The sequence below is a fragment of the Watersipora subatra genome, chromosome 7, assembly GCF_963576615.1.
Source record: "Watersipora subatra chromosome 7, tzWatSuba1.1, whole genome shotgun sequence".
NCBI classification, from domain to species: domain Eukaryota; kingdom Metazoa; phylum Bryozoa; class Gymnolaemata; order Cheilostomatida; family Watersiporidae; genus Watersipora; species Watersipora subatra.
In genome coordinates this window covers 2,340,888-2,368,142 of record NC_088714.1, presented here as the reverse complement: position 1 = coordinate 2,368,142, position 27,255 = coordinate 2,340,888, and the positions used below count along the sequence as shown (strand labels likewise).

The 27,255-nt window shown below is 38.3% G+C and overlaps 2 protein-coding genes across 2 annotated transcripts in view; both read left to right on the top strand.

Annotated features, from left to right (window-relative positions):
* The window catches only part of LOC137399752 (myosin-3-like), a 61,663-nt gene extending 55,968 nt beyond the window's left edge, over positions 1-5,695 (top strand). The window contains exons 14-18 of the mRNA XM_068085969.1: positions 392-619; positions 800-857; positions 1,035-1,174; positions 5,076-5,141; positions 5,513-5,695. Of these exons, the coding sequence (XP_067942070.1) occupies positions 392-619; positions 800-857; positions 1,035-1,174; positions 5,076-5,141; positions 5,513-5,695 (675 nt within the window). The remainder of the gene's footprint in view (positions 1-391; positions 620-799; positions 858-1,034; positions 1,175-5,075; positions 5,142-5,512) is intronic.
* Positions 5,696-6,530: 835 nt separating this feature from the next.
* LOC137399732 (myosin-11-like) overlaps positions 6,531-27,255 on the top strand; it is a 31,936-nt gene continuing 11,211 nt past the window's right edge. Inside the window, exons 1-14 of the mRNA XM_068085944.1 lie at positions 6,531-6,660; positions 8,654-8,686; positions 9,019-9,507; positions 11,740-11,920; positions 12,490-12,677; positions 12,817-12,938; positions 14,166-14,275; positions 14,891-15,054; positions 20,560-20,777; positions 21,557-21,604; positions 21,990-22,095; positions 23,257-23,464; positions 24,700-24,776; positions 26,413-26,555. Of these exons, the coding sequence (XP_067942045.1) occupies positions 6,556-6,660; positions 8,654-8,686; positions 9,019-9,507; positions 11,740-11,920; positions 12,490-12,677; positions 12,817-12,938; positions 14,166-14,275; positions 14,891-15,054; positions 20,560-20,777; positions 21,557-21,604; positions 21,990-22,095; positions 23,257-23,464; positions 24,700-24,776; positions 26,413-26,555 (2,192 nt within the window). The 5' untranslated portion in view covers positions 6,531-6,555. The remainder of the gene's footprint in view (positions 6,661-8,653; positions 8,687-9,018; positions 9,508-11,739; positions 11,921-12,489; positions 12,678-12,816; positions 12,939-14,165; positions 14,276-14,890; positions 15,055-20,559; positions 20,778-21,556; positions 21,605-21,989; positions 22,096-23,256; positions 23,465-24,699; positions 24,777-26,412; positions 26,556-27,255) is intronic.

Here is a 27,255-nt window from a genome sequence, read left to right as displayed (position 1 = left end):
CCCCGCGAGAATTGTGTTAGCTCCAAAACTCAGGCTAGCACAATCCTAACAAAGCACTATCATTAAACCCCGCCCATATGATAACCGTCGCCTATCTCTGGGGGGTGTATATCATTGGTCACACTCTAACTTGCAGCAAAGAAGAATCTATACTTCAAAAGTAAAAATGATGCAACATCAAGCTCTCAATTGGTAGTTAGATAAGAACTAAAGGTACTGTAAAATCTCTAAATTAATGCCACCTCTATCTGAACACCACCTCTATTTGACCACCACTATAGAGGAAGGTTGAAAAATAGAGCGCCATGGCGTACAGTTAGAGGTTCTACGGTATTGGTTTATGTAAGGCTTGATGTGTGTGACTTCAGAAGCTCCTTATATTTCATCACAGATGTCATCAACTGATACTGATAGCAGTACAGAGTCAGATGACTCCGAACCGGATTCCTCCATAGATATTCCGTTTGCTTCGAAAGAGTGCCAGACAGAAGTGGCTGGAGATATTTTTCATCTCTCATTTGTTGACTCAAGCGAGGAAGATACTGCTGTAAAACTTTGTGTTAAGGTCCAACTCTGTTGTCTTCCTGTAGCTGCCTCTAGCGCCTTCCTCTCCTTCACCGTATCCATTTAGTTTGCAGGAGAACTACATAGCTACCGTATATGCCCAAGTGTTATTTTGCATGCTTCTAAAAAGTCAGCTGGTAAAACCTCTACTGCACACAGTCCCCCTTAAACATAATACAGGATGCGTTGCTATTACATTGACTATTATGTATCAGGAGTTGTCTAAATATTACAGGATGTGAAGGGTCGAGGTGGTGTCAAAAAAAAAGGAAAAAACACTGAATCGGTCATAGGTAAGTTCATCAAGCCAAAAGTTGTAAAATTTGGTCTGTCAAGCACCGGTTATGTTCTTGTTTTCATCTTTTGTCTTTGCTTTGGAGATCTTAACAATTCATACAATGCTGAGCTTGGAATTCTATGCGAGTGAATTGTTGAGTGTGACCAATCTAGAAAGAACTATTCGTATGCAGGCGATGAGACCCCTGCATCAGTGCATTATGAGCCAGAACCTGCAGAAGTTCAGCTTCCAGAAGATTTTGATAAAGAGGACCGATGGGCGTCGTACCCTATGAACCAGGCTCAAAGCGCCTTCTCTCAGTACAGAGAGTTTGTGAGTGTTATCTTACTTCTATGCAATGTTAAAACAGCATTGTCTCAAACTGTGAGAAGTGGTGAATAGCTTTATTTAGCTGCCAGTTGATACCCATCTATATAAATATCAATGTTTATCTGTCATCTGTCGTTTGTCTGTCCAGTATCGCAATTAAAATCTAGAAATGAAAAATCTGCATCGCACTTGATTTGAACTCGTAACCTTGAAGTCTGCAGACAGGCACATCGAACCATTATGCAAAGCTGTTGTTATCAATTTTTTTAGTACCAAATCATTTTTCATTGTAGTGGAACAGACTTAATCTAACCAATACTTGCTTATTATTTCATATTTAAACACCTTTACAGTTGTTTTATTTTCTCTCCAAATTTATTTATTTAAATTATTTGATCTGCACAACACATTTTCTCATGATATGAAGTTTAAAAGTTGGAATGGTAAATGTTGTTTATATTAAACAAAAATAGATTTTTTGTGCAAAAAGTTTATTGCTCGGGCAACACCGGGCATTCACCTAGTAGCCAATAAAAACATGTTGCTGACCAAATATCTCGCAGAACTGTACAAGAGAATCTTTTGTTTCTGAGTGAGGTGTTTAGTTGTGGTATAAGATGTGGCTGACGGGAACCTGACTGAGCCCATCTTCCGAGTGCTTATAAGGCTTAACGCTCTGAGGCTATTTCTTCTCATTCACCATTAAGGTGGGGAACTAACTAATATATATGAGGCCCATACTCTATGTACAACATTTCAGAGACTAATTGAATTACTAGGCTGGGTAAACTAAGAGCACAGCTCATTACTCTTTACTAAAGGAGGTATTGACATTGTTTAGTCCTTAAGGTAGTAGAATCTGATATATAACTAACCCATTATTCAATGGAGCCACATTATTTTGCGGGGTCATATTAGTGCAATAAACAATTGCTCAAACAACCATTTAGCCTTATCCACTAGCCTTTGCATTAATGCTATGAGTTACTAGTAGCAACCATGATCAACATTGATCCTTCAACTAGCTACGCGCAAACAAAATCCAGATAAACAAATTTTAAAGGTCGTTGATTGTCCACATTGGGTTTGGCATGCGAGAGTTAAAAAGCTTGCTTAGAAATCTGTGCTAAATCATCTTGTAAAATAGTAGTTGATGGTCAGTTGTGATATTGCTACCAGCTATAGTTGTGATATTGCTGCCAGCTATAGTTGTGATATTGCTGCCAGCTATAGTTGTGATATTACTGCCAGCTATAGTTGTGATATTGCTGCCAGCTATAGTTGTGATATTGCTGCCAGCTATAGTTGTGATATTGCTGCCAGCTATAGTTGTGATATTGCTGCCAGCTATAGTTGTGATATTGCAGCCAGCTATAGTTGTGATATTGCTGCCAGCTATAGTTGTGATATTACTGCCAGCTATAGTTGTGATATTACTGCCAGCTATAGTTGTGATATTGCTGCCAGCTATAGTTGTGATATTACTGCCAGCTATAGTTGTGATATTACTGCCAGCTATAGTTGTGATATTACTGCCAGCTATAGTTGTGATATTACTGCCAGCTATAGTTGTGATATTGCTGCCAGCTATAGTTGTGATATTGCTGCCAGCTATAGTTGTGATATTACTGCCAGCTATAGTTGTGATATTACTGCCAGCTATAGTTGTGATATTACTGCCAGCTATAGTTGTGATATTGCTGCCAGCTATAGTTGTGATATTGCTGCCAGCTATAGTTGTGATATTACTGTCAGCTATAGTTGTGATATTGCTGCCAGCTATAGTTGTAATATTACTGCCAGCTATAGTTGTGATATTGCTGCCAGCTATAGTTGTGATATTACTGCCAGCTATAGTTGTGATATTACTGCCAGCTATAGTTGTGATATTGCTACCAGCTATAGTTGTGATATTACTGCCAGCTATAGTTGTGATATTACTGCCAGCTATAGTTGTGATATTACTGCCAGCTATAGTTGTGATATTACTGCCAGCTATAGTTGTGATATTGCTGCCAGCTATAGTTGTGATATTACTGCCAGCTATAGTTGTGATATTACTGCCAGCTATAGTTGTGATATTACTGCCAGCTATAGTTGTGATATTACTGCCAGCTATAGTTGTGATATTACTGCCAGCTATAGTTGTGATATTACTGCCAGCTATAGTTGTGATATTGCTACCAGCTATAGTTGTGATATTACTGCCAGCTATAGTTGTGATATTGCTGCCAGCTATAGTTGTGATATTACTGCCAGCTATAGTTGTGATATTACTGCCAGCTATAGTTGTGATATTACTGCCAGCTATAGTTGTGATATTACTGCCAGCTATAGTTGTGATATTACTGCCAGCTATAGTTGTGATATTACTGCCAGCTATAGTTGTGATATTACTGCCAGCTATAGTTGTGATATTACTGCCAGCTATAGTTGTGATATTGCTGCCAGCTATAGTTGTGATATTACTGCCAGCTATAGTTGTGATATTGCTGCCAGCTATAGTTGTGATATTACTGCCAGCTATAGTTGTGATATTGCTGCCAGCTATAGTTGTGATATTACTGCCAGCTATAGTTGTGATATTGCTGCCAGCTATAGTTGTGATATTGCTGCCAGCTATAGTTGTGATATTGCTGCCAGCTATAGTTGTGATATTACTGCCAGCTATAGTTGTGATATTGCTACCAGCTATAGTTGTGATATTGCAGCCAGCTATAGTTGTGATATTGCTGCCAGCTATAGTTGTGATATTACTGCCAGCTATAGTTGTGATATTGCTGCCAGCTATAGTTGTGATATTGCTGCCAGCTATAGTTGTGATATTGCTGCCAGCTATAGTTGTGATATTGCTGCCAGCTATAGTTGTGATATTGCTGCCAGCTATAGTTGTGATATTGCTGCCAGCTATAGTTGTGATATTGCTGCCAGCTATAGTTGTGATATTACTGCCAGCTATAGTTGTGATATTGCTGCCAGCTATAGTTGTGATATTGCAGCCAGCTATAATTAATGCTAGAGCTGCCCTCATTTCACCATCATTATTAATATTATTATTGGCACCAATCTAACGTTTAATATCTGGAGCATTGACTAAGTTTTTGCCAAACAAGTCTAAGCATCCAATAGATTTTACAAATCAACTATTGATCATAGACTAGTATTTTAGCTTCACTAACAAAGATCATAAACTTCAAATTTCTATCATTCACCTAATGAATTCTGCGCCTGTCAAATAATTTGTTTCATGCCCATTTTCTGATCAGCATCAACATGGTTGATGTATTTTCTTGTTTTATTTAGGATGCAAACAACAGGTGTCATACTTCCCATATATAATGATGAATTTTATTACAGCCAATCACGAGCACGGAAAGAAAAAACGCTGTGCAATACTTAGCGTACATTTACTAGCGGTACTAAACTAATTTGAGCAGACGATTCATAAAGTTACCTTGTTCCCTTTCCTTTGTTTGTGTTTTTTTTTACTATTACATTTAAACCACTTAACAGTAATTGCTAATTACATATAAGAAACATTGACTAATTTTGTCTAACTTTGTTACTACATGCACAATATTTTAATATTTCTTTTGTTTTGTAAATAAATAAAAACAAATTAGTAGTAACAAGTTTATATTTTTGTAATAAAATACACACTTATCCATGCAGCACAAAATATCCAGACCGGGTTCTGAACAGGGTTAGAACTTAGTTTTTAATGAGAATCGGTAGATCGGATCAGTATTCGGATAAACGCTTTTTTGAGTTGACCTCTGACCTCTTGTGAAGCTCAAACCTCAGTCTATTGACTGCAGCTGAAGCGATCTAATTTTAAGCTGCTGGCATATAATTTAGACAATTTGTGAGCTAAAAGCTCAGATTCATTTACAATATGTTTCAGACTCAGCAAAGAGTACATGAACTCAACATGAAAGTGCTGAGCTTTGAGAAGGATGCAGATAGAAAGGTATGTAGCCGTTGGACTTATTAATATGTTGTGCAGATTTGGGAGTTGTCAGAATCTCACCAGATCGAATACTAGCAAACAATTTCCAACAAAATAAATACAGCAGACATAAGAGTTGTCTTTTCATTTAAGGAGAGAGCAACTTCTTCACATTAATAAGGCCAGTCATTTCAGTGTTTGCTCCGATTTTAATTAAGTAATCTCCTTCCAGATTGGGTTACTGTGTAACAGTGATTAGTGTCAAGTACATCTAATTAAAGTTGTTACTAGTCAGGTGTTGTCTGCAGGTTGTTACTAGTCAGGTGTTGTCTGCAGGTTGTTACTAGTCAGGTGTTGTCTGCAGGTTGTTACTAGTCAGGTGTTGTCTGCAGGTGAAGACTCTGAAGACGCAGTTCAGTGAACACAAAAACAAATGGTACTCAGAACGATCGCTGCTTATACGACAGATCGAACTTTCTCAAAAGCAGACGATGGATGCCGAGAAAGATGCCGATGGTGCTCTTTCACAGTTGGAGGAGTTTGTGTCTGAAGCTGAGCAGCTGGTACGTAGTTGAAGAGTTCTAGCAGCCAAGTGGTTGATCTAACATAATTATCTCCAGAGTTGTTAAGGTTTCCGTCTGCTAGCGAGTCCTCAATTGTGGTTATGCCATGGGAAATCTGAAACAAAATATTAATTAAAAATATTGGATTAATATCACCTTGTTGAAATTTATACATTAGATATTGTATCTTATGTTAGAATATTGCCCTAACATAATTTTGTTTGCTCATAAAGTATTTAGCGAGCCGCCCCGTCACAGCTGAGCTGCCATCACTTTTGGAATCCAGTGTAAGAATCTCTGTTGTCACTGTTTACCATCTAGTTGAAATACGATAACATTTCTATAGTTACTAACATTATCCCTAAGCAGTTATTATGCCTCCTGTACAACTCGTCATTGCTGCCACAATTAACTAAATGACTCCAGTTAGTCTGGTGAGCTATTACACTGCCAGGCTTAGTTGATGACTACTTCTACAGTTTGACTTTATTTACATTCTATAGTAGTAGTAGTCTGTAGATATTCGTAGCTACTAGATTTGGCGGCACGCTGACATGCCTATATATGCGCTCCTGTCATTCAATGAATGCTATTTGATTATCTTTATGATGGATGACAGACAAACATCTAGTAAATTAAAATGTTCAACTTTTTTGTTTTTGTTTCTTCATAAACAATGTACCAACTCGTTGTTTTTAGTAAATGCTATTCTTTTGCAGCCATGTTGGTTTTAGTTTAGTCATTTTTTGTAAAGCTTTTAACTTGTGAAGCTAATGCTATCGCATTACAACTTGTGTACAAGTTTCTGTGAGAACGGTTCTGTGATGAAGGAGAAAGAAGAGCAGGAGGACGCATTGAAGAGACAAGCCGATATGTTGGCTGCTAGGAAGCCTCTTACGCCCGAGAAGGAGCCGACTCCCATCTTTGAACTTGATGAGGCTGAGGAAGAACTGCTGCAGCAGACGGATGATGCCAAGGTAGACTATCCTTAGCTATCACAATCGCGATAGAATGCGTGGCCACCATTTACAAAATGGGTTCTTAGATGTCTGTTTACTAAATCTCTGTTAGCTTGTTTACTAGGGTTTAAATTTGTTAACTAAGTGCTGTCATGACAATCAGTACCCTATTTTGCACTATTAAGTTTGCAAACCACTAAACTTATGAAGAATTCGCAGATTATTACAAAATTTCCGGAAAAGCACATCTTATGCAGGGAGCCTCAAAACCTTCTCTTGTCTGTTTACGAGTTCTCCCTATCAGATAATGCAGTTCCAAAGCATGCTGACTTAACACTTCTCAGGCTGGTTGGGATAGTATTTTATTATCTTATTTTTGTGACGTGTCTATCAAAACAATTCAATGTTGTTGAAATCTTGGTGTGGCAGAGTTTGAGGTTGGAGTCGTCTCCCACAATACCATTGACACAAGTGACCAGCGCTGCTGGCACTGCAGACCACTCTGACTCAGTTGGTCCTTCTCCTCCCAAAATCGAAAGCTGGGATCCGTCGATGGGAAGAGAGGGAACTGGGTCAGATGAGGTGGTTGAGGTATGAGCAGAGTGGAGGGTGCCTCGTCACAAACCTCAGTATGAAAAATGCACTTGCGTCTAACATGAGCACAGCTTTCTCTTCTACTCTCCTCCCCCTATTCTACTCTCCTCCTACTCCTTCTCTCTTTCTACTCTACTCTCCTCCTACTCCTCCTCTCCTCCTACTCTACTCTCCCCCTACTCTACTCTCCTCCTACTCTACTCTCCCCCTACTCTACTCTCCTCCTATTCTACTCTCCTCCTACTCTACTCTCCCCCTACTCTACTCTCCTCCTACTCTACTCTCCCCTTACTCTACTCTCCTCCTACTCTACTCTCCCCCTACTCTACTCTCCCCCTACTCTACTCTCCTCCTACTCTACTCTCCCCCTACTCTACTCTCCTCCTATTCTACTCTCCTCCTACTCTACTCTCCTCATACTCTACTCTCCTCCTACTCTACTCTCCTCATACTCTACTCTCCTCCTACTCTACTCTCCTCTTACTCTCCTCCTACTCTACTCTCCTCCTACTCTACTCTCCTCTTACTCTACTCTTTTCCCTTTTTACTCTCTTTTCACTTCCCCCCCTCCTGCACCTCGCCTTAAACCTACCTTTCCTTCCTCTCTCGCTGTATACCTTCCTCTATTATGAACCTTTGTTTCACTTTAATGCACCTCATCCCCTAATTCTATTCACAGCTAATATTTTCTCCTGATCTCTTCAGATAAATGCCTGCAGCCACAATTTGATGATTGGCAAGGGCAGAGTCCCAAATAAGCTGAAAACAGACATGAAAACACTAAATGGATTTACAATAGTTGTGAATATTTAAGCTGACTTCACAACCTTCATGTTGTATATTCAGTTACTATGAGCAAATAGTCAAGACTGACAGCATCGCGCTGTTATCATTGCTTACATTAAATACTACCCTTAGGAGGTTAATTAGCCCCCTGCTAAATATTACTATTTAATATGATTGATTCCAAAAGTTTAATAGATCTCTAGCCACATTCACCAGGTCTTCGAATAGCTTTAACCCATTCTCTACATAGAAGCTAGTGAGATTTGTGAAGACCTCAGTTGTTAATTGTAGCAATTTCAAACAGGTTGTCGAAGATGACTATTCTAGATAAGTACTCAAAATTTGCTCATAACGTTATAACCATTTTGCATTTCACCATACATATACAATAAGCCTAATAGCACCAATCCCGGCAGCACTAATTGAGTTCCTGAATTGGAACTCTTCAAGCATTGCTTTTCGTTGTTACACAGCACGCCTTAACATCAAACCCTATTCTCTTTGAGTTTTTGATAGGCGTTAATACCACTGTACTGTTTAACTTAGGTATACTTGAATAGTTTAAAAGATAAAACTAGATATTATGATATCTCACCTGTACATATGTCATAAATGTGATGTATGATTGCAGGCAGAACTCAAGAGCAGAGATGGACAAGAACTGGTTAGTAGATGTACTAGCACCCTTCAGTTTTTCGATATTCTTCTTCACTCTCATGTGTTTTCTTTGCTATGAAAATTGATTAACCCTTCATCTTGCTCTTGTCTATAATTCTTCACTGAATATGTGCATGTATTTCATATAAATATGATTCGTCTGACTTTCCAGGAAGTAAAGTACATAAATAAAAAGTGTACAACACGTGCAAAGTATAAACTTGTGGTACGTTTTTATAGAACCATGGTCACTGTAGCGCCAGGTATAGCACATATTATTTCATACACTTGTATAAGCTCTGTAGCAATAGGTTTGCTTGTCAATGATCTTTTCTGTAGTCTGCACCAAACAGTAGGAAAGGTCGGCGTTCCGTGACCTTTACGGAGGATGTGACCAACATTCGCCCAATGTCATCATCTCTCAACTCAGCATTCTCTGATAGACACCAGGTGTTTGAGCGAATCATTTCGAATCTTCGCGCCATGATGAAGGAGGAGAGTTTGGATGTAGTGCAGAAGAATGCGCTGAGCTCTCTAAGAGAGTCCATCAAGAGTGCTGACGATGGTATGGTCAACACAGAGCATACACTCGCCATGTTTAGTCTCGCCTCTCAGATATCTGCTGAGTCAGTGTATCTGGGTTACAAACCAGATGGCTTGTTTTCTTCCATCCTCTCTATGTACTATCAGGCAGTAGAGGAATATAATTCTACGCTGTCTAAGCTCGCTGCTGGTGTTGAAGATGGACCAGTAATCAGTGACCTTACAAAGTTGCTTGCCGTCAAAGGTGAAAATTCTCTAGGATTGCCCAAGGTGTGTTCGTCAGATGTGTGATTTGAGTTGGCTTTCGTGAATGGTTTGCATTTGAAGTATATGTTGATGTTGTGTTGCTGTTAGACACCTTTTACACATATTCGTAGTGTGTTTCACCATCACATAACAGACAATATTCGTAGGAAAACTTATTGCAAATTCTGAATACTGCTCTATGGTTTTGCTTCGTCGCACGATTACAGAATCTTTAGTGAGATTCTTTAGGACTCATCTTGCGCTTCTGTAATCTAGTTATGAGCATGCTAAGCTTTGAATGTCATCTGGTTAATAGATTGCTGCACCCCTTTTGATTCAAATGTAGTGTTCATGCATCGTGACGAGGTAAGCTTTATAGCACAAATATTTGACGCCAGTTTCTTCTCTCACTTAGTCACCAGCACTTGAACGATACTCTCCTCCACTGCAAGATACCGATTCAGCCAAGTTTCGACTCACATCAGCAGCCGAGTCGCTGCTTCCTAGCCAGCCTAGCACATCTGTGAGAAATTCTGGCCAAGGAGAGGTACACACAGAGCTTGTGCATCTAAAACGCTAATGGTTGCAAGCTCGCGTGTAACAGAGCTGGGATTGAAGTGATTGAGAAGATTTGCTGATTGCTTCCTAATGAATTTTAAAGAAATCTTTATTTTCTTGCTTACTAACTACTAACAGCTGCCGTGATGACTCTCTGAAGTAGATCACTCATGTAAACAATAACTTATTTTGGAAGTACTCTAAGGTTTACATTGAAAGGTTGTGTGATCCATTCTACTAACGTTCCATTTAGTTCAAGGCCACACAGATGTCGTTTGTATCAATCCATAAAGAACTAGTCTTGTCTTTAGTTTCCCTTTGTATTAAGTCAATAAGGCTACTGGTCATGTGACTCATGGTTTGTTGGTTACTTTACCCTAGCTGCTGGCTCAACTCATCTCACACTTCATCTGTTGATTCTATTTGCAACCACTATTAGTTGATAGACGGTGAATGTAGTCTCTCTACCCTAACCTTCTTTCTAGCGCATGCCGCGTACTCGTAAGACCTGATATAATCTCCCAAGGTCGGTCATATCTACTGGTCATATCTAAACTTTAAAGACATTTTCATCTTTAGTTTTATTGCTCTTTATTTTAGGCAGCACAGCAAGCTTTGACTCAGTCAGCTACTTCCATTCAGAGGCTGACTCAAGCACCTTCGCATAGCTGTGTTTCTGCTTCACCCAAAGCTGTTACCTTTGGGGCTAATAGTGTTTTTTTCTATGAACCGCCAATGTTTCCTGCTCGAGCATACTCCGCTCCTGACAATAGAAAAGTTTATCCTGTTAGTTATGCCGGACTACACTCTGACTGCTTCAATCGTCAGAGATGTCCTAAAACCTATCAGTCTAAACTCACCTCCTCTTGTCATGAGGTAGAGCCACTGACATCGATCTCTGCTGCAGAAGCCCAAAGCAAGGCAGAGTATACGCATGCTGTGTTGTAACATTAAAAAGTATGTCCTATTTGGTTTTAGGTGAAACATTCAGTTGTACATCTATTGCATGAAGGGTGTCAAAGGCTTCATTTAGCTATAACATCGCTTCTAAAGTTGGAGGTGTCTTTTGAACTCTTTGTTGAAGTCAACATTTGGTCCTTCCTAAAAAAATGCAAACTGTACTCAAACATCATCAGTTTTGGCCCAGCAGTTTTTTCTGTTGTTAATGTCTTGACAAGCTGACTAATGCTTTGCTAATGCTGCTTGAATGTGTTATTAACATTAATGTTTTAGTGATTTTTTCACTAAAAACATTTGTTAATCTTCACCATTTGGAATTGTATCCCAAGGCCATTGTTGTTGCATCCCAAGGCCATTGTTGTTGCATCCCAGGGCCATTGTTTTTACAACCCAAGGCCATTGTTGTTACATCCCAAGGCCATTGTTGTTACATCCCAAGGCCATTGTTGTTGCATCCCAAGGCCATTGTTGTTGCATCCCAAGGCCATTGTTTTTACATTCCAAGGGCATGGTTTTTACATTCTGAGGCCAGTTGTTGCATCTCAAGGTCATTGCTGTTACATCCCAAGGCCATTCTTGTTACATCCAAGGCCATTGTTGTTACACCCCAAGGCCATTGTTTTTACATCCAAAGGCTGACCAACAATGATATAAGCCTATATCTTTTAGACATAATTAAGTATTCATAAGCAACAATTTTTATGTCTATATGTCATCTCAAGCTGATTTCTGTAGGTTGACATTCCGCCAGAGACTAGTGGTCGGTCTACCCCGCACTCTCGATTATCTAGCAAGTACAGAGCGAGTGTGGAGCAAGCTCGACAGAGCATAGCTGAGAGGCGCTCAACTAGCCCTCGCTTGCTCGTACCTGACAAAGCGAGCTTTGAAAACGCCGAGTTGGATGAGAATGTAGACTTACCAGCGATGCCAGAAAGTGAGTTCAGCTCTCTTATGGTTCTCATTTATCAGATGAATTTCAAAAGGTTTGAAATGCAGTCAAATATTTCATTTTGTACTGTTTGGGCCAATCTTTACAAATTTTAATCCCAAATCTATGCTGTAATCTTGAACCTCCTGCGAGATTACTGAATACTAACTGTATCATCATCATTCTGTGTGCTAACAATTTGAATTATTTTGATTTGTGAGAAAGTTTAGGTCATTTAATTTAATATTATATGATAAAGAAAATAAGTTAGTATACTCTGGAAATGCGTGTGCAGCCATCTTTAGTGTACACAACAGCCAGCTTTTTACTTCATTTTGTCTGCAATTAAAGATAGTGTGCTTCTAGTTCATGAAAGTCTCGACTAAAACTACTATCTCTTGAGTAGGCAGGCTGTAAAATAATCTGAGAAACGTAAAACTTAGTATGTATCATATTTACGCCTCTTGTCAGCAGCACAGTTTGGTTAAAATTGTATGTCAGCTTATTCAGCTGTCACTTAGGAATCTATTAGCATGGTTTTTAAGGCTTGTTGCATTATTTCTTAATATGTTTAGGAGCAGATCGAAGCACATCTATAGGCAGCAGTTTGTATGCTGACATGAGAAGCAGTCGATTTACGTCTCACCCTGAATCAGGCCTCAGTACCCAAACCAAGATGAGTGCTGAGACAGCAACAGAGAGTGCTAAAACGAGAAAGAGCAGCTCTCAAACTGCACCCTCAGTTCCCTCCGCTGCTGCACAGGTATTCGTCTCTACATTTCTATTTTCATGGCCTCTTCAATTAGGTCTATTCAAATACAGAAGGCAGCATTGATTCAAGTCTTTGGCAAGTACTGGAATAGCTGTCTGCCTAGACGGTAACAATTAGATGTTGATTTCAGACACCAGCACACAGTGTCTATGATAAGGCTACCTCCTTGACACCCACTCATCTGGCTGATAGAACTACAAGTTACTCTCTGTCTAAGACTCCAGCCTTAAATGAGGATGACGTAGTGTCAAGGTAGGTTCTGAAGTTGTCATCTCTAGCAATTTACAATAGAGTTATGAGGCGGTATTACATGTACGTGTACAATAATGAGTGTTTCTTGTAACATATTGGTTAATGGTCAATGTTATATGATACATATGTGAGAGTTAAAAGTCATTCAAGGTCAACAGCAGAGATTTTGATTGGTCAGTTCTGACAGATACAAGAACTCTAATCCTATTGTAATTGGTTTTCATGGCTGTGAGATTACTGATAATAGAATGTGAAATTGCAATTCTACAAATGGATGGTGATCTTAGTTGATATTTTGTTTGATGTCTGTTGCTAGCATTGTTGGCAGCTATACATCTACAGCTGAGGACGCAGTAAGGTATACATTTTACCAAACACATCTTCCGTTGTCTTTGTCTATTTTATATACCTATATGCAATACGCACCGCAGATATTAACTGTTACCTATGGCCAAAATGTACTTGAATGATACTAACTAGCCTGTGTATTGTGCCCGCACTCCTGCAGCATTTCAATTTGGATATTCTATTAGTTCTGTTATTGTTTTAAGGAATGCTGCCATGGATGCTCTGTGTGTCCACAGTTAGCAGCTGTGGGAAACTTTCAGGTAGCATTTGTGACTGATACGCGTTTTAAAGATGAAATTTTGGTCGATTTTACACTTTACAACTTTTATAGTTTTACACAAAGTTTTAGTAGATTATATCAGTATTTTTTATCATTGGTGATTGTTTATTGATGTTTGAGGTGGTCTGACTCCCAGGATGTTTCAAGATTAAAATTGACAAAACTTGAGTGCAGTTAAAACGCTCAGAAGAAAAATGGTGCGACATGGCATCACTAGCCGCTAATGTTACTATAGTTGATATCAACTATTGTGTTGAAGTTACAGCATTACGTGTCTCTATTCTGTTGGTCTCTTTGGAACTGTAGATGTCATAATTGCACTTTCGCTTAATCTGAGTGTTTAAACAACGAACATGTTTTCTTGATTTTAGTCTAGAATTATCCGGGCAGTCAGATCGCCTCAAACATCAAAAAAAGTCGCAAAGGATTAAAAACTACCAATTATTTTCTGATAAAATCTACTTAAATTTTGTGGAAGCTCATCTTTAAGACAAAGTTTTGAACATGAGTTTGCATTGACTTCTGTTACTTTCATAATATTGAGACAGTCCTATGTAGTAGTATACACTAAAAAGACACCATCCCTTTCTCAATTGTAGAGAGATCTCCCCAGGAACAACTGATAATCTTCTTATCAACGAATACATGAAGCTTTATAAGAGCATATTGAATTTCAAGGATGGTTTGGCCAAGGTGCTGTTGGACAAAGGTAGGTCTGGGTGTACCAAAATAGACAAAGGTACATGTAGGTCCAGGTATACTATGAGTAAAGATAGGTCTGGGTGTACCATAATAGACAAAGGTACATGTAGGTACAGGTATGCTACGAGTAAAGGTAGGTCTGGGTGTATCATAATAGACAAAGGTACATGTAGGTCCAGGTATACTATGAGTAAAGATAGGTCTGGGTGTACCATAATAGACAAAGGTACATGTAGGTACAGGTATACTACGAGTAAAGGTAGGTCTGGGTGTATCATAATAGACAAAGGTACATGTAGGTACAGGTATACTACGAGTAAAGGTAGGTCTGGGTGTATCATAATAGACAAAGGTACATGTAGGTCCAGGTATACTATGAGTAAAGATAGGTCTGGGTGTACCATAATAGACAAAGGTACATGTAGGTCCAGGTATACTATGGTCTCAGTATACGCTAGGTAAAGATAGGTCTGGATGTATTATGGACAAAGGAAGGTTGTCTTGCTTCGTCTATCACTTTTGTTTTACATAATCACTAAGCTAATTAGGGTGTCCTATATTGTGTACTTTCTATCTCAGAATGTACGGTAAAAGCTTTCAGTTTTTTTCTGGTTTTCTACAGACATGATGTCTCCAAGCCAGGTTCTGTCGGAGATTGAAGTTCAGCTAATAGACGAAGACCAACCAATCATTCTTCAGCTTGAAGATCTTGGCCAATCATGTACAACATTATTAGCTGACTGCGGTCTTGTTGTACAGGATGCCCTACAGGCGGCCTTCAGGGAGGTCAGTTGGTTTAGTCAGTCAGTCCTTCGGTTGAGTAGGATTGATGCAGGTTTACTTTTCACGTATTTTTATAATTTTTAGAAAAGTTTATAACTTTTGTTGTACTAAACATAAAGGAATTCACAGTTTCAGCTGTTTTTCCCCATGTTCAACTCGGTTTTAGTCGAGATTTCTGTCAGATGTAGTAGTTCACATTAGCAGTATTGTTGTGCTCTTGTCTTGGTTGTACATTTTCGTATTTGAATAGAACGTTAGATATTGCTCGTTACAAACGAGATGACCAATCACCTGCCTTTTAATAAAATGAGAACATTGCACATGAGCGTAGAATTTAAGAGTTATTAACCCTTGTCAGCTTTCCCAGTAGAACTTTGTTACAGCTATTAGTATTCTTATATTTGAAAGGGTTTAAAACCAATTGATTGGGACAATCAAATGCTTGGAGGTATGAAGGTGAGGCAAGAAGATCACATGTTCCATCACTTTTTGTCAGCTGAGTTGGTCACATGGCTGCTAGCTAGAACCAGAGTTGCAAAAGAAATTGGAAGCGCTGTCTTGTAGTACTAGTGGCACCCACTTGTGTAGTACTGTTAGCATACTCTTAATGGTACTACTAGCTTACCCTTCCTAGTATTAGTAGCTTATCCTTACTAATAGTTGTAGCAGACCCTTACTAGTACTAGTAGCATACCCTTACTAGTACTACTAGAATACCCTTACTAGTACTACTAGCATACCCTTACTAGTACTAGTAGCATACCCTTACTAGTACTACTAGAATACCCTTACTAGTACTACTAGCATACCCTTACTAGTACTAGTGGCATACCCTACTAGTACTAGTAGCAGGCCCTTACTAGTACTAGTAGCAGACCCTTACTAGTACTAGTAGCAGACCCATACTAGTACTAGTGGCATGCCCTTACTAGTATTAGTAGCATACCCTTAATAGTACTACTAGCATACCCTTACTAGTACTAGTAAGAGTATGCTAGTAGTACTCTTACTACTAGCATAGTAGTAAGAGTACTATACGTGATACAAGTCTATACACAAGTCTTAGTAGCAGACCCATACTAGTGCTAGTAGCAGGGCCCTACTAGCACTAGTAGCAGGGCCCTACTAGCACTAGTAGCAGGCCCTTACTAGCACTAGTAGCAGGCCCATACTAACACTAGTAGCAGGCCCCTACTAACACTAGTAGCAGGCTCCTACTAGCACTAGTAGCAGGCTCCTACTAACACTAGTAGCAGGCCCATACTAACACTAGTAGCAGACCCCTACTAGCACTAGTAGCAGGCTCCTACTAGCACTAGTAGCAGGCTCCTACTAGCACTAGTAGCAGGCCCTTACTAGCGCAAATAGCAGGCCCTTACTAGCAATAGTAGCAGGCCCTAACTAGCACTATTTATGTACTCTTATTGGTAACAGAAGGATACTGTTCTACTAAAGTGCTCTTACTAGGTTATGTTCCTTATCATTACTAAAAACATTTCTAGTACTAATAGGCTGCCTCTAGTAGTTCAACCTTGTTATGAAATATTTCATCTCATAGAATTTTAGCAGCTGCGCGTTTTCAACTCAGCTGGCAAGTGCATTCATCACTGATTATGTTTCTCATAGACATTGATAACCTCTAATCCTTTCTATATTGCACCAATCTGCTATTTGACTACTTCTATCTACTAGAAGCGAAGTTTTGAACTAAACCCCTTGTCTCCTCAATTGTACTGATCTATACTTTGAGCACTGGTTTCTCTATCATACCACAAAACAGCTGCTTCTTATCTGTACTCCTGTGGTGCCCTTGCATGCATCCGTTACTATAATATGACATATGCTGCTTGTATATTGTAACTATGGCATCTCGTTAATTTTAACTTTCCGTTAGATGTTCTCACAGCATTAATTTGCTTTCAAAATGTTATTGTATTAAAACATAATAATGTATTATCAATATTGATATAACTAGTTCATGATTAATGAAAATTTTGCTAGTTATGAAGAACAAATAAGCCGTTCTAATCATTGAGTAGAGGTGGTGTGGTTGGGGCAGCAGTGAAAGAAGTCAGTAGACGACCACTTCTGCGTAACAGATCATTAGATAAACTAGTTTCAGAATTGGTCTGATTGAAATCTGGTGCTTTTCAAGGTCACTATTGAAATATTACATTTGCTGTCAACTCTTACTTCTTGGGTCACAAGCGCGTAAGACAGCAGCAATACATTTGGCTGTATTCTCTTCCGCTGTGATAGAAAAAGAAAATTCTCACATTTCCACTTGATGTACAAAAGTTAAGAGCAGCTGAATAATAAGATGGTACATATGTGTTTAGACTAGGTGACAGCTTTACTCTACGGATTACACTGAATAATAAGATGGTACAATGTGTTTAGACTAGGCGACAGCTTTACTCTACGGATTACACTGAATAATAAGATGGTACAATGTGTTTAGACTAGGTGACAGCTTTACTCTACGGATTACACTGAATAATAAGATGGTACATATGTGTTTGGACTAGGTGACAGCTTTACTCTACGGATTACACTGAATAATAAGATGGTACATATGTGTTTAGACTAGGTGACAGCTTTACTCTACGGATTACACTGAATAATAAGATGGTACATATGTGTTTAGACTAGGTGACAGCTTTACTCTACGGATTACACTGAATAATAAGATGGTACATATGTGTTTAGACTAGGTGACAGCTTTACTCTACGGATTACACTGAATAATAAGATGGTACAATGTGTTTAGACTAGGTGACAGCTTTACTCTACGGATTACACTGAATAATAAGATGGTACAATGTGTTTAGACTAGGTGACAGCTTTACTCTACAGATTACACTGAATAATAAGATGGTACATATGTGTTTGGACTAGGTGACAGCTTTACTCTACGGATTACACTGAATAATAAGATGGTACATATGTGTTTAGACTAGGTGACAGCTTTACTCTACGGATTACACTGAATAATAAGATGGTACATATGTGTTTAGACTAGGTGACAGCTTTACTCTACGGATTACACTGAATAATAAGATGGTACAATGTGTTTAGACTAGGTGACAGCTTTACTCTACGGATTACACTGAATAATAAGATGGTACATATGTGTTTGGACTAGGTGACAGCTTTACTCTACGGATTACACTGAATAATAAGATGGTACATATGTGTTTAGACTAGGTGACAGCTTTACTCTACGGATTACACTGAATAATAAGATGGTACATATGTGTTTAGACTAGGTGACAGCTTTACTCTACGGATTACACTGAATAATAAGATGGTACAATGTGTTTAGACTAGGTGACAGCTTTACTCTACGGATTACACTGAATAATAAGATGGTACAATGTGTTTAGACTAGGTGACAGCTTTACTCTACAGATTACACTGAATAATAAGATGGTACATATGTGTTTGGACTAGGTGACAGCTTTACTCTACGGATTACACTGAATAATAAGATGGTACATATGTGTTTAGACTAGGTGACAGCTTTACTCTACGGATTACACTGAATAATAAGATGGTACATATGTGTTTAGACTAGGTGACAGCTTTACTCTACGGATTACACTGAATAATAAGATGGTACAATGTGTTTAGACTAGGTGACAGCTTTACTCTACGGATTACACTGAATAATAAGATGGTACAATGTGTTTAGACTAGGTGACAGCTTTACTTTACGGATTACACTGAATAATAAGATGGTACAATGTGTTTAGACTAGGTGACAGCTTTACTCTACGGATTACACTGAATAATAAGATGGTACAATGTGTTTAGACTAGGTGACAGCTTTACTCTACGGATTACACTGAATAATAAGATGGTACATATGTGTTTAGACTAGGTGACAGCTTTACTCTACAGATTACACTGAATAATAAGATGGTACAATGTGTTTAGACTAGGTGACAGCTTTACTCTACGGATTACACTGAATAATAAGATGGTACAATGTGTTTAGACTAGGTGACAGCTTTACTCTACGGATTACACTGAATAATAAGATGGTACAATGTGTTTAGACTAGGTGACAGCTTTACTCTACGGATTACACTGAATAATAAGATGGTACAATGTGTTTAGACTAGGTGACAGCTTTACTCTACGGATTACACTGAATAATAAGATGGTACAATGTGTTTAGACTAGGTGACAGCTTTACTCTACGGATTACACTGAATAATAAGATGGTACAATGTGTTTAGACTAGGTGACAGCTTTACTTTACGGATTACACTGAATAATAAGATGGTACAATGTGTTTAGACTAGGTGACAGCTTTACTCTACAGATTACACTGAATAATAAGATGGTACAATGTGTTTAGACTAGGTGACAGCTTTACTCTACGGATTACACTGAATAATAAGATGGTACAATGTGTTTAGACTAGGTGACAGCTTTACTCTACGGATTACACTGAATAATAAGATGGTACAATGTGTTTAGACTAGGTGACAGCTTTACTCTACGGATTACACTGAATAATAAGATGGTACAATGTGTTTAGACTAGGTGACAGCTTTACTCTACGGATTACACTGAATAATAAGATGGTACAATGTGTTTAGACTAGGTGACAGCTTTACTCTACGGATTACACTGAATAATAAGATGGTACAATGTGTTTAGACTAGGTGACAGCTTTACTTTACGGATTACACTGAATAATAAGATGGTACAATGTGTTTAGACTAGGTGACAGCTTTACTCTACGGATTACACTGAATAATAAGATGGTACATATGTGTTTAGACTAGGTGACAGCTTTACTCTACGGATTACACTGAATAATAAGATGGTACATATGTGTTTAGACTAGGTGACAGCTTTACTCTACGGATTACACTGAATAATAAGATGGTACAATGTGTTTAGACTAGGTGACAGCTTTACTCTACGGATTACACTGAATAATAAGATGGTACAATGTGTTTAGACTAGGTGACAGCTTTACTCTACGGATTACACTGAATAATAAGATGGTACAATGTGTTTAGACTAGGTGACAGCTTTACTCTACGGATTACACTGAATAATAAGATGGTACATATGTGTTTAGACTAGGTGACAGCTTTACTCTACGGATTACACTGAATAATAAGATGGTACATATGTGTTTAGACTAGGTGACAGCTTTACTCTACGGATTACACTGATGATATTATAATATTCCATTATTATTAATGACTTACTATTCTCACACTCTCTCCCAAATGCAAGCATCTTGAATTGCGGGCAAAAGGAAACAAAAGTTCATTGTTGCGGTCTTACATAGTGGTGATGCAAGGTTACCTCGCTACATATTTATTTTTATTATGATTTTTAAACTAATGTTTTCTAAAGGTAACCAATTCTATTTGAATTTTTATAAAGATATCCAGAATATCTTGGCTTTTAGTCGGGCAAAGATGAAGTCAAGAAAAGGTTGCTCAAATATATTTTCACGTCGTTTCAAATTTTGTGCAGGACTACAATGTCTCATCAGTCGTCTCGCGCGCGACCTCGTATGCAGGAGATCCCGCCTCCAGAGCCAACAGCTATGGGCTCGCTCCCATGCCACCCACAGGTAGTCCAGCAGAAAAGCATTCATCTAGTGGACCGAGACGCATGAGCCCGAGGAGCATGAAGACCACCCCTGCTGACTCTGCCACCATGACAGAACTTCAGATGACTGTGCAGAAACTGTAAGTGGTTCTGATGCTGAATGTTCTGCTGCTCAGCTAACGATATAATATCGCTGCTAGCATTTACAGAAAAATAAACCATTCTAAATTCACTGCAAAGATATGCTTTCAAAGCATTTGAGGCTAAATTTCACAAAGTTATTCTTAATTTATGTGAGTAGGTGATCGTAACAATCCTTAGGTTACTAACATTTTTAACAGCTACTAACAAGGCTATTAACTGAACTCTGAGTGTCCTGTTTGAAGGGAGGTATATATGCTGTCAGTGTTAAAGAAGACTCTCAGCTCAACCAACAAATGTTAAAAATATCATAATTTAAGAAGCTTACAATCCTCTGGTTTCTTTCTAATTGTCAGAACTTTGAAATTAATATGAGAGCTCAATATCTCTATCACAAGGTTTTATATTCAGAGTTATGTATATATCAGCGTTGAGTTAACCAATTAAAGTCTTTAACGTCGTTGTTCCTACTTACTGATTTGTTACTTTTATTTTTTGACAGCTGATTGCAGTCGTGTGGTGGTAAAAAGTTAACTTGATGATAACTCTTTGTTTTGGAAGAGTTATCTTCACAATGAGTTGAAACAAACATACAAGTTATCTGCAAAGCTGAATCGCTCTAAGTATGGATAATCAGAAGCATGTCATAGTTTTTTAAGTACAAAAATGTTTATAAAATGTATCACCTTAATTATGCAGAATAGTTTGTCTAATCAACAATTAGTTAATTTACAGTTTGGAGTTGTCTCGCCATCATATTGACAATTATGAATTGCAGGAGTGATCAGTTAGAGGCAGAAGTGGAAGGTCGTCAAGCAGACCTAAAGTAAGTTAAAATTACTTTTTTTCTGCATTTTCTTCAATAACAGGCTGAAACTTGTGTTGAGGTCAACTTTCTTGTCATTTAACTTTATTTGAAAACAAATTAAAATAAATAATAGTAATAAACTGGAACATAATGAAGTAAAATGATTTTCACTATTCGTGGTTAGATGCATGTAGCTTTTATTTCTAGTAAGTAGTAACTGGTAATTTTCAACTTAATAGCTTGAGATTTCACTAGTCTACGATGATATCAGTTAATCATATGAAGTAAATGTCTGACTCAGGAGATATTTCAAATGCTGTCGTGAGGATTTAACGAGTCACAAGCCGGTACTAGGATAGGTACTCGCAAGTTCTCAAAACTTACTTGTATTGTGCTACTGCAGCCACCATACAGCCATGGTCATGGAGCTACAGGACACAGTTGCTGGTCTCACGAGGGAACTCGCTCTTGTCAAGGAGCAGGCCGAAGAAAGAGAGGAAGAGCAGAGTGTATGTTTTAGTCATCTTTTTAAACTGAAATGGCTCTATTTCTCTGGAGTTATTAACTACGATTGTAAAGTCGTAGGCTTTGTCAGGCATATATAGTCAGAAAATGTGCCTTTTATGGTTCTCATATCACACTGTATAAAGGTAGATATAGGTAGTGTATTACCTACGGCTTCTGAACTGTGTTCACCTTCTCAACTGTTTACCATAATCTTTCTTTATTCTGTCAATTCAAAGTAATTATATGCAACAATTATATGCAAGGTGTTCTATAAAGGAAATTGCATATCTGCCATCTCTGTGTTTCTACTTGGGAGGCCATTTTGTAACAGGAGGTCATTGTTGTCTTTGGACAATCATGAATCCAAAGTCTGAATAAAGTTTTTTTTTCCATTTTACTTCCAACTCAAGATCTGTAGGCTCTTCCACACTGAAAATGGATTCCTCGTTGTTATCGTTTCTGTCGCCCGCTGTTGTATATGTACTCACCAGCTTGCTGGTGTCATTCACTGCCACTGGTTATACACCACCTAGTTCTTTTGTGCTTGCATTCTATTTGCTGGCATGTGTCTAGGATGGCTGGTACCTCGCATGTTGTAGACAGTTCACTGTGTGTAGGATGGCTGGTGCCTCATATGTTGTAGACAGTTCACTGTGTGTAGGGTGGCAGGTGCCTCACACGTTATAGACAGTTCACTGTGTCTAGGATGACTGGTGCCTCACATGTTGTATACAGTTCACTGTGTCTAGGATGACTGGTGTCTGACATGTTGTAGACAGTTCACTGTGTGTAGGATGGCTGGTGCCTCATATGTTGTAGACAGTTCACTGTGTGTAGGGTGGCAGGTGCCTCACACGTTGTAGACAGTTCACTGTGTGTAGGGTGGCAGGTGCCTCACACGTTGTAGACAGTTCACTGTGTCTAGGATGACTGGTGCCTCACACGTTGTAGACGGTTCATTGTGTCTAAGATGACTGGTGCCTCACACGTTGTAGACAGTTCATTGTGTCTAGGATGACTGGTGCCTCACACGTTGTAGACAGTTCATTGTGTCTAAGATGACTGGTGCCTCACATGTTGTAGATAGTTTTGGTTTCACAAGTGTACCTACTATAAACTAATGGATACATGTTCAATTTTTAATGAGTTGACTCCCGTTGCAGGATCAGGAATCCGCTATCATGTTCACAAGGCTGGATGCGGAAAGAAATGCCAAAAATCTAAAGCGTGCCTTGAATAACAACAAACTAACAGAAGACAAGTATCAGGCAGCAGTTGACAAAATGGATGAATATATTTCACTTCCTGCCAAGAGATTCTCTGAGCTAGTCAAGAAATATGTTCACCATAGAAACATGATAAGAATTGAAGGTAGGAACCGATTTAACCGAATTAATCTTGGTTTAAAACGCTGTGATTTTTCCAGAATTATCAATGTTCTTATGATAGTTTCATCAAAAGGTTAGTCGACTACTGTACTCATGCTAGCTGACTTTCTAGGCTTCAAATTGCTTCTGACAAAATCATACACACAGTAGCAACGCGGGTGTCTGTCATACACGCGGCTAGCAACTCTAGGTGCCTGATCAGCTGACCTTATGATAGCTGATGGGAACCTAGCTTTGCCAGATTAAAGAGTTTTATGTAGCCAACTGACCAAGAAAAGAGCACATCTGTTTTTCAACAATTTTAAATTTTTCATTTGTTAGTGTAAAGTTTTGGCCATATTCATGGTGCATATTTTGATTTGCTTATAATCAGTCTTCAACAGGAAACAGATTTGCCAAGCTCTACCATTCGGTGTTCCGTGTGAAGTCTCTTGGCTAAATTCTAAGCTAAACAAATTACGCTGTACAAATTGCAGGCATAAATTAGCTAATACGCATGCCTATTTTTGTTACAATTTTCTTTCAAAGATTCGACAGCAAAAGCATTTTTACAGTCACCTTTAAGTACTCTGTTTAAACACTCCAGTCATCTAACAGTTGTTATAAGTTACTCTTGGTAGGTGTTGGCTCTACTTGGTTGTCACGATAGTTTGTTGAAAGGTTTTTTCTTTTGATATTTTCTATTGTAGTGACCATGATGTAGCCGAGGTCCTTCAAAAAATGTTTCTCATAGCATTAAAGGGTTTTTGTAAAGTTGGTTTAGTAGCATGCATACTCTGTAATTTTGAATTTGCTGTCGGGTGATGCACCTCATTTGGATGCCAGTGTTAAAGTTTTATCAATACTTGACGATGTCCAAGTCATTACTTCCGAGTGACTACTTCAGAGTAACTACTTTAGAATGACTACTTAAGAGTGACTATTTCAGAGTGACTACTTCCGAGTGACTACTCGAGATTGACTATTTCAGAGTGACTACTTCAGAGTGAGTACTTCAGAGTGACTACTTGATGGTGACTACTTGATAGTGACTATTTCAAAGTGCAGTGACTCTGCACTTTGAAATTGGTATTTTATGAATGCTCAACAAGGATTAGATAGCTTTGGTTTTCACTCTTTGTTATGACCTTGTTTTCAAGAGTGCACCACCCGGCTGTAGTTTTATTCTTTTTTAAAGGTTTTCTATTCTTTGCTGTTACTGTTGTTTGCTGATTGCAGAGACCATCAAGAACAGACATAACTTTGACAGCAGTGACGTAGATATGCTTGAGCGAATGGAAAGCCTGCAAAACCTCGTAAGTGACTGTCAGTAAATTGTGCGTACTGCCCTCTGTGTCTACACTGTTAGCTGCATTAATTACTTTACGCAGTCGGTATCTCGAGCTTTGTCGTCTGATAGTCTAATAGCATTATTTGCCAACACTCTCTAACAAAAGTTAAATTATTTAATCCACAAAAGCAAATTAGATACATTTTATCCACAGCAGCAGAATATTGGAAGATTGCATTGTTATTGAGCAGCTGTTAGTCACCTGGTGTGAAAACACAAGCGATGTGCTCACTTATTGGCTCCCATACTGCCATAAAGTTTGTCAACTTATAAATAATTGCACATCTATAAGGAGTATGATGAAAGTCCAACATACATTTAGTTAATGCTCTTTAGCTTTTTCTTCACTTTAAATGTGAATCATGACTTTCTAACATATTCATTCTAAGCTTATAATTGCTTTGTTCGTCATTCTATGTTGTGTTTACAAAAATGTCTCGTAAACAGATAGCAGGCCATATTTTATATGCATATATATATATGCATACATATATACGCATACATATATATGAGCAGCTGTTCATATTATAATATTACTAGTTGAATGCGTTGCACAGGTAATAACAAATCTTTTTAAGCAGACAGTTTTTTTTAATCAACATACATGTATATAACATTGACCGTTCTAACTTTTAAATTAAGGTGTTTGTTTATTTCTGTGTGTGCTATTAATTTAATTAAGTTTATATTATATATGTACATCTATTTATAGCATTTCGGAAAGTTTGAACATGTATGTTTTTAGTACACTGGTAGTCCCATGGGCCATTAAAGATTGGCATGTGTGTGGGCGTGCGTGCGCGCGTGTGTGTAGAAAAAGGTTAGGTACTGTTTCACCAGAAGCTATTCATCAAAACTTTGAATGCGACGATATTGGTACCTCTTGATACTGGTACAAATAAAAAATGAGATATCGTACTATCTTTGTCTGATCGAATGGAGAACGAATGTCGAGGCTCTTCTTATGGAGATAATACAGTAGTCTGCTTGAAAATAATTGGCCTTGACCGCAATATAGCAATTGAACCTTACGGAAAACCGAAAATAAAAGTTCAAAAAAACACGACAAGCATCGTGTTTTATAGAGTTAATAGAATTCATAGTTTCAAATAATACGTCATTTAGCGTGTGCATACACTACACGGTATATGATAATGACTGTATCAATATGCTTTGTATGGCTCAGCGGTAGAGCGCGTGGATAACAAACTTGCAGTTGCAATCTCTGTGAGCTCAAATCCATCATAATGCGGAATTTTAATCCCTAGATTTTAACAGCTATAGCTGGACATACACAGACACGCACACACTAACACAAACTTTGAGAACTATGTATATAGATAGATGGCTGCCATTAGTTAAGACTTGAAGAATTTTTGATTTAATCTAGTCTCTTACATTTTTAGTGTGCTATTTCCTAGGACATTGATCAAAATATAAAACTGCATGTTTATGTGTTTAGAGGAATGGTAAGTCATGTCATGTGCGATACTGTTGAGCGCAGTGAATCTTTGATGACTTTGCTGCTAGAAAACATTACTCTATCTAGTTGTATTCAAGCTTTGTGCGATAAGCTCAAAGCAACGATTGCCTTGATTTAGAGAACAAGACGATGGATGGACAAAATGGATGAGTTTGCAGAAAGACGATCTGAACTTGCATCTGATCTGATGGCTTCTCTGGAGGAACTCGAGCAAGAATCTGGCATTTTCATGATAAAGCCCATGTACTCATACAGAGCATCGTATGTACCTATGTACTCATACAGAGCATTGGACATGCCTATGTACTCATACAGGGCATCGCACATATCAATGTATTCACATAGAACTTCGTACGCACCTATGTATTCACATAAAACATCGTATGTACTTATGTACTCATACAGAGCATCGTACATACTTATGTACTCATACAAAGCATTGTACGTACCTATGTACTCAAACAGGGCATCGTACATGCCTATGTATTTACCTAGAACGTCGTATTATTTATGTACTCATACAGAGCATCATATGTACCTATGTATTCACATAGAACATCATACGTACCTACATGTATGTTCTCATATAGAGCATCGTGCGTACCTATGTACTCATACAGAGCATCGTATGTACCTATGTACTCATACAGAGCATCGTACATACTTATGTACTCATACAGAGCATCGTATGTACCTATGTACTCATTCAGAGCATTGTACATGCCTATGTACTCATACAGGGCATCGCACATATCAATGTATTAACATAGAACTTCGTACGCACCTATGTATTCACATAAAACATCGTATGTACTTATGTACTCATACAGAGCATCGTACGTACTTATGTACTCATACAAAGCATTGTACGTACCTATGTACTCAAACAGGGCATCGTACATGCCTATGTATTTACCTAGAACGTCGTATTATTAATGAACTCATACAGAGCATCATATGT